The 7,851-nt window shown below is 43.5% G+C and overlaps 1 protein-coding gene across 1 annotated transcript; it reads right to left on the reverse strand.

Moving 5' to 3' along the window:
- Positions 1–512: 512 nt before the first annotated feature.
- exosc2 (exosome component 2) lies at positions 513–7,750 on the reverse strand. The gene is made up of 9 exons (XM_007900249.2): positions 7,539–7,750; positions 5,977–6,078; positions 5,397–5,442; positions 4,542–4,631; positions 3,917–3,982; positions 2,890–2,958; positions 1,985–2,161; positions 1,295–1,423; positions 513–673 (listed from the first exon to the last, which is right to left on the reverse strand). Exons 1-9 carry the CDS (start codon positions 7,658–7,660, stop codon positions 593–595), a joined length of 882 nt encoding a protein of 293 aa, XP_007898440.2. The 5' UTR covers positions 7,661–7,750; the 3' UTR covers positions 513–592.
- Between the last annotated feature and the right edge of the window lie 101 nt (positions 7,751–7,851).

Below are 7,851 nucleotides of genomic sequence, written 5' to 3' on the forward strand. Positions count from 1 at the left end.
AGATTATGCCACATCATTTTAACCGTCTTGGTTTCTTTGCCTTCTTTGTAGCTTTTAATTTAAAAAAATCACTTGAGTATTAGACCATTGGTGACCTTACATCACTCTCGCCCTTACTGACTGCTGTGAGATGGAATTGAAGAAACACGCAAGCTGCCTTTTATTTTGTAATAACCGGATCTCTTTTTGCCAAGGTACTGTTTTGTTTTTGGACAGCATATTGTGCCACTATATCTTTGATTTTTATCTTGGTATTACCAGTGTTTTGTAGGGTGATTCATGTATTCCTTTTTACATGTAAATATGTTTTCTCTCTCGTTTCTGTAACACCTATGGTGCAATGTTAATTTTTCTGGTTAAATACAATTTGTGTTTATGTACTTGAAGGTGCCTTTGCTTTTTTCATTCAAAAACCTCAAGTACTTATCAAATGGCTGAAGGAAACATCTGACTGCAGCACAGATCAGCCTCTTATTGTGCATAATGTTTAACAAGTCACAATCCAATCCTTATTTTGCTTGTGAAAATGACCATTTAATTCAGATTCTATTTAACATCAGAAAATGCCAAAGCCTTAAGACTGTCACTGCAATTATCCTTCTTGATCAATAAGTCGTTGTCGTGTTTCCATCACTATTTCCTCCATTACTTCTGGTTTCAGGATCTCTTTAATCTACAATAGGGGGGGAAAAATACAAGTGTCATTTATATTGAAGGGCCATTAAAGTCATTTTTTGCTTAAATACCTTTTTTTTCAGTGAAAAAAGAGTCAAAAAGGATTTACTACAATTCAATTTTTTTAAAACCCGAATTTGCCATTTTTATTCAGGATATTTTTTGTTTTGTTTTGATTCAGCACATCCTGAATTCCACCTGGCCTCAATTCAGGGAATTCACATACAATTGCAGACTCGCTTACCTGCAAACATAGGAACAGGCCATTGAGCCTGTTCCACCATTCTATAAGATCCTGGCTGATCTGTGCATCAACTCCAATTACCCACCCTTGCCCCGTATCCCTTGATACCCTTACCTAACAGAAATCTATCCACCTCAGTCTTAAATTTGAAAGGATACAGCATCCACGGCCTTTTGGGACAGAGTTCTAGATTTCCACAATCCCTTTGTGTGAAAAAATACCTCCTAATTTCGCTCAGTTAAGGCGTGGCTCTAATTTTAAGACTATGCCCCCTTGTTCTGGATTCCCCCACCAAAGGAAGAGATTCCCTTCTGTAGCTACCCTACCGAAACTAATCACAACTCTTAAAGATTATCCAAATCAAACAGATACTACCTGATGCTGGAGTGAAGTTTCGTAACAATACAGGACACTAGTATCGTACAGTAGCATCTTGTGAACATTCAGGGCGATAACACAATTCCGGAGTCGTGAGATGACTTCGCGATCGGAAGACGGCACAGGCTGAAAATAAAACAAATTTATGACGTGTATTACTGCAATGAATAGCGATGAATGAATTGAGTTCAACTATGCCTGCTAAAAAGCCAGTCTTAGCAAGAAATACAAATCAACAACAAAATTACATTTGTATAGTGCCTTTCATGTCAGGAGGACGTTCTAAGGCGCTGGACAGTTAAGAGTTTTGGACAGTTAAGAGTTTTGGACTTGAGCTGAGAGTCAGGATTGGGGAAGGTGGAGGGCGGGCGGGGGGGGTGGAAGCAGAGTGATCGAAAGCACGGTTGAAGAGGCAGGACTTGAGATGGGTCTTGAAAGAGGCAAGGGAGGGGGCGCAGTGAAGGGACTGCGGGATGGAGTTCCAGAGGGTGGGGGCAGAGTGCCAGAAGGCCCGCCAAGAGTGGGGCGTGCGAGGCAGGGGACGTGAAGCAAATATCTATCCACCTCAGTCCTGAAGATGTGAATGGATCCAGCAACCACAACCTTTTGGGGGAGAAAGTTTGCGACACTAATCCCTCTGCACTGTGTTGGGAGCCCCTCTCACACAGCCAGCGCCTGACTTCTCACCTCAAGGTTAGTCACAAACCCTCCCGCTTCATCCTCTTTCTGCTCTGCGAACGGATAAATCCAGATGTAACCATTGTTCCCAAGGATGATGGAGGCCCCGCAGGGCAGATTGTGAAAGTGAGTCTTGCGTCGTTTTACGAGGGAAGGAGAGACTTGGACCAGGCTTCCCTGCCCAAGCTGCAAAAAGAGAAGAAAATGTTGTCGCAGAGATAAAAAAAAAACAGGCAGGGAAAGCAATGCAATATCAATACAACCTGAAAAATCTAACTACACTTTAAATACTGGCTTATGTCACAAGAGGTTTAACTAAACCTGTAGTCAAACTATTCAATGCTTTCTTAATGAGCTCTCAGTGATATCTATTTCAGTTGTATTTAAATCCTCACTTTTGTTTTCAACTGGCAAAGCAGCCTGTAACTAAAGTCACTCTTGGATTTAATTGACTTCCCCGCTGCCTTACTTTACTTGGAGGTTGTTCTGCAACGCAGCATGAACAACCAGTAACAAACATGTGAAAATGAACACTCTTGAACTTCAAATTATAGAGGCTGGCAGCTTTAATATATCAGACACAAAGGCAGTGTTTGCACACAGAAACTTGTTGAAGCAGAAACTGGAAACCTGCAGCGGCGAATGAGACACGGCCTGACCAGGGAACTGAAACTGTGGCAACCTCTTAACTGCAGCGACATTTGTGAGTACGTAGTCATTTTTAAAATGGCGTTTGTCCAACGATCAGAAAGGGAGGGGAAAGAGTTCCTGGAACCTCTTAGATTAAGAGGCTGGGGGACTCTGGTTGTTTTGTCACTTCCTAGCCCAGGGACACACTTGCCCCCATTGAACCTGGATCTCAGTCACACAAATTGTTCAGGTTTTAAACCTTCCTCTGCCTCAATGGCTCTTACCTTCCCATACTTGAGGCTCCTGGTGTGCAGGGAGAGAGCTCCGTCAGCAAACACTGCCTGTACCTCTGCCTGCCAGTACGTTCAGGAAAAAAAAACTTCAGCCAAACTGGCTTGCAAGCAAGATGTTCAAATTACTTTTATTTAAAATGTGATTGATTAACCTTCAACACTAACCGAGTGAAAACCAATTGTGGAATTATCCCTGAATATCTGCTTTGCCACACACAGATTTCAGATGTTGCTGTCTGTCAGAAGGCTACTTGCTATTTAACACTTGGGGAAAAGACTAAATTTACTTCCCACTGGTTGGTGAGTGAGTAACAAGAGGGTATAGATTTAAGGTAATCATCAAAAGGGAGAGGTTATTTTTTTTAAAACACTTAGAGGTTTGTTCAGATTTGAAATACTACCTGTGTCTGGAACTGCTGTGTATTAGCTTTCAAAAGGGAATTAGATAAAAATCTGAAAAGGAGATATATAAAGGGTGTGTGAGCAGTCAGGCCTTTCCGACGCCACCCTTTGGAACTCCATCCAAAAGTGCCTTCGCTTCGCCCCCTCCCTTGCCTCTTTCAAGGCCTGTCTCAAGACCCTCCTCCACCGCATCTTCTAGTCTCCCTGCCCTACGCCCCTCCTGATCCCAACCCCCGTTCGGGTCCAAATCCTTTGGAAATCCTCCCGATGTGAAAGGCACTTGTAAGTTGTTGTGGGGAGAGGCAGAATGGGACTAAAGAGATAGCTCTTTCACAGAGTTAGTTTCATAGTTAGTTGCATAGAGTTTTCATATGTTTCTTTGGGACCACAAGCATTCTTGCAAATTCCTGTGGCCCCATAGAAGGAATTTGGGGACCAAAGGGGCAGTAGAAAGAATCAACGTCACTTTTGATTTAACAAATTATTCTTTCTTTAAAACCCATATTCCTTCTATCAAAATCTTCCTCATCCGAAAGTAAAGGAACGTTGTCAATGCTTAGTTGTAAGTTCTTGTGTCAGAGTAGATGTTCAGTATATTACCAGAGTGAAAGGATACACTGATCAGGTCTCCTTCTTGCAGATAGTCTCTCATCATCAGCTCATCTTCAGCAGACCTTCTTCTCTGTAATCAGAGAACACACAATGTTCATACCACCCCAGGGATTTGGGCATACAAACCAATTTTAAAAGTGAATTCAACATTTTGAGGGGAAAAAGCAACAACAAATAAAGGGAGCGAGCAGGAGAGGAGAATTCGATCGGGTGACTCATGTGGAGTAAAATACAAGCATTGCCTTCTATGCTGTTAACATTGATGTGTCAGCCTGGCTCCGTTGGTCGCACTCTTGCCTCCAAGTCAGAAGCTTGTGGGTTCAAGCCCTATATTGGGACTTAAGAATTCAAAAGTCTAAGATAATACTCTAGTGCTATGGGGGGTTGGGATCTGTATCCTTTGGATAGATGTTAAACCGAGGCCCTGTCTGCCCGTTCAGGTGGATGTTAAAGATCCTATGGTGTTGTTCGAAATTGGCTGCTACATTAGCTCACAAAAAAGTCACTCCACTTCACAGTATATTCCTGTGAAGCACTTTGGGACGTTCTGCTGACTTGAAGGGCGCTTTACCAAATCAAAGGATTATTATTTTATGGTTCTATGATTTACAGTTTAGGCTATAACTCACCAGTTCCCCTCCCGGCAAGTTGACAGAGGAGAGAAGCAGTACAGAATCCAGTCTGGAGTTGGTCTCCACTTTCCAACGCTTCTGCTGCACCTGCACATGTTCAGAGAAAATTACTGAATTACACATTAGTGACATTTCGATCCAGCCCTGTGTGTCTCCCAACAACTGCAGAACCACACATTCCGTATGTTACCACAGCAAAAGGACATGGCTGAACCAGGAGGGTTTGTTGATGTGTTCATTTGACTATAGAGGGAGTCACAAGCCAAGCCTGATCTCTCCTCACACAGGACCCACACCACCATTAGTTGGTACTGTCGGGGAATAGGAATCCTGGCTGGTTTCCCCCTCCCTAACCCTGGGTCGGCCATGGCAGGTTAAGCTTCCCCCTGCAGCCCTAGTTGTGCCCAGCAAGATCACCACAAACCAGTGAGCTCCAGTCTGTAAACTGCAGCTCTATCCACTGTACCAATGGGATTACCTAATACCTGTATAATATTTCTACCATTAATTAAACCAATAAAGTTTATTACAAAAGGAAATGAGATTAGGGATTAGGGAATGTATTACCAGCCAATTGATCCTGTCAACAACTGAAAGGACAGAGTTATTCAATATACAGTTGAGACACATTGAAAGAATCATGGGAGAAATTAGATGGGTAAGCTAGAATGATCTTATTCTGTCTGATATTGTAACTACGTTATTATTTATATTTCCAGTGCCTTGGGATGTCCTCCCAAAATGAAAGGCATTATACAAATGTAATTTTGTTGTGATATTTGTAAACTTGAAATTGTTAGTGAGTCTCATTAAACTCTGGAACATATAACTTAAATATTCAAGACACATTACCTCTGTGATTCTGCCTACAACCACATCTCCAACTTCTCCATTGTACCTGAAAAAAATAATAATCCTTGAAATTGATATAGCGCCTTATCACATCTTTGAGACTTCTCAAAGCGCTTCACAGAATATACTGTAAAGTGAATTGAATGTATTTTTGTGGGCAAAAATGATAACATTATTGCAGTTAATAATCGTTGCATTTGATATAGCGCTTCATCACATCAAAACATCTTAAAGCGTTTCACAGAATTTACTGTAAGATGTGGTGACTGTACTGCAAGATTTCACCCATACTCCTAAATAGCACATAATACTACATAGTACGACAGTACACAATACTTTCTTAAAAAGTACTGTATCAAGAGGTTGGATCATACAATTCTGTATTTCTGTATGTTTTGCAGTATTCTTAGTCAATGCTATACAAGTACAGTGCAAAACGGTGCATAAAGTATCAAGCAAATGAATTGATAACTGTGCAGGACATTCAAAACAGTAGGTGCTGAACTGGAAGTGTTCATTATGGGGAAGTTTATGCTTTACCGGAACCATGCATTTTACAGTAATGATAATGAAGACTTGCCTAGTTTGAAGTGGTTGGACACATATAAGCTTGTTTACCCTTTCCACAGCTCCAGCCACTGATGCTATGAGCTTCTCATCTTCCATGTACGTACCATGGCCTCTGGGGGGGAAAAGAAAATTTAAGGATAGGTGAGAATTGGGAGAAAAGGATAATTGCGCCCTTGATAAATAATGTTTTTAAATCAGGAATGCACATAATTCGAGATCCAGTAAAGTGTTCCCCTTTTCTTGGTTACCCCCAACTTCTCCCTGCTTAAGTTTTATCAGCTGAAACTGTGCAGTTTGCCACTTCTCCCGGTTGTCCTCGCCATCAATCCAACCGGATAAACGGTAGTCACTTCATCGGCTGTTTGTAGGACTTTGCTGCAAGAAAATCGGCTGCTGGGTTTGCCTACAAACAAACAAGTCACTTCGACAGCAGTTACGTATCCAATGCAAGTGTAAAGATCATTACTATTATTAATAATAATAATCACGCCCCCCAATCTTTCTCCTTTAAAAGTTGACTCGCTGCGGGATTGCATCCTAATAATAAATAATCCTTAAATTTGATACGGCGCCTTGTCACGTCGTCGAGAGGTCTCGAAGCGCTGCACAGGACAGACTGTCAAGCCGACCGACTGTATAGTTTGTGGGTGAAACGCGGCAGCCGATTGCGCGCAGCGGCGTCCCCACAAACAGCCGTGGATTGGAGTGACCGGATTATCATTTATGGCGCTGAGGGATTTATTACCCCCGGAAAAGCGATCCGCTGACCGACCGTCCGACAGCCGGACGGGTTCCTGCTGACCGCTGAGCAAAACAGAATGAGCGCTAAGTTAAGGCCGGGCAGACCTCAGTGAGCATTTGCTAATAAACAATAATCCCTGCCTTCCATACAGCGCCTTATCACGTCGTCGAGACGTCTCAAAGCGCTTCACAGGAATACGTGGTCCTGTAGCTCAGTGGTTAGAGCACTCGCTTTGCAAGTGAGAGACCTGAGTTCAATTCCAGGCAGAGGGCGAAACCTCGGGCAAGTTTCCTTACTCCACACAGAGCCTAATAATAATCCTCCAAAACCAAAAACAATAATAAATTGGTCATTTTCAATCTACGACTGTTTGTGGGACATTGCTGTGCGCAATTGGCTGCCGCATTCGCCCACAAATATACAGTCAATTCACTTTACAGTGTGTTCTGTGAAGCGCTTCGGGACGTCCTCCCGATGTGAAAAGCACTATATCAAATGCGAGGATTATTATTATTATTATTATTATTAATGCACTGTAAAGTGTGGTGACTGAGTGCTCTGTTTGGGGGGCGATACCTCTCCACCTGTTCTGGTACCAATACACTCCCGACGCTCTCGGATCTCGGCTTCTCCTGACAGAGTAACCTTCAGCGCCGCCCACAAACAAACAAAACAAAACAAACAAAACAAACTTAACGGCGAAGAAAACCTCTCAAACCTCCGGACGCGCGAGAAGAAAAAAAACCGCCACAGAGGCCCAACCCCGGGTTTAGAGGCCGGGAATCTCAGCCCCTCACTCCCCCTTCATTTTTAAAGCTCTTCACGTTCACCTCATGAAGCCGGTGTCGGTGGTGATGATGTCTCCCGGCGCCACCAGGTGTTTACTGCCCTCCGCTGCCAGCCCCGAAGAGCCGCGTTTCCGAGCCGTGGGTAACCGAATGTCCACCGCCATGTTTGATGCCGACACAGCCGCTTCCCGCCCGCTTTAAACTGGATGTCCGCCATGTTTGATGCTGGCAACAACACGCGCGCGCACACACACAAAGCCCCTTCCTTTGACCTGGCCGCCCGCCATGTTTGATGCTGGCAACAACGCACGCACGCACACACACAAAGCCCCTTCCTTTGACCTGGCCGCCCGCC

The sequence above is a fragment of the Callorhinchus milii genome, unplaced genomic scaffold (assembly GCF_018977255.1).
Source record: "Callorhinchus milii isolate IMCB2004 unplaced genomic scaffold, IMCB_Cmil_1.0 Scaffold8, whole genome shotgun sequence".
NCBI lineage: Eukaryota > Metazoa > Chordata > Chondrichthyes > Chimaeriformes > Callorhinchidae > Callorhinchus > Callorhinchus milii.

Coding starts and splice junctions, on each gene's coding strand:
- exosc2 (XM_007900249.2), bottom strand. CDS start 7,660: ATGGCGGTGGACATTCGGTTACCCACGGCTCGGAAACGCGGCTCTTCG. Junction 1,424..1,984: donor GGTTTGTGACTAACCTTGAG/GTGAGAAGTCAG, acceptor TTTTATTTTCAG/CCTGTGCCGTCTTCCGATCG. Junction 674..1,294: donor AAACTTCACTCCAGCATCAG/GTAGTATCTGTT, acceptor CCCCTATTGTAG/ATTAAAGAGATCCTGAAACC.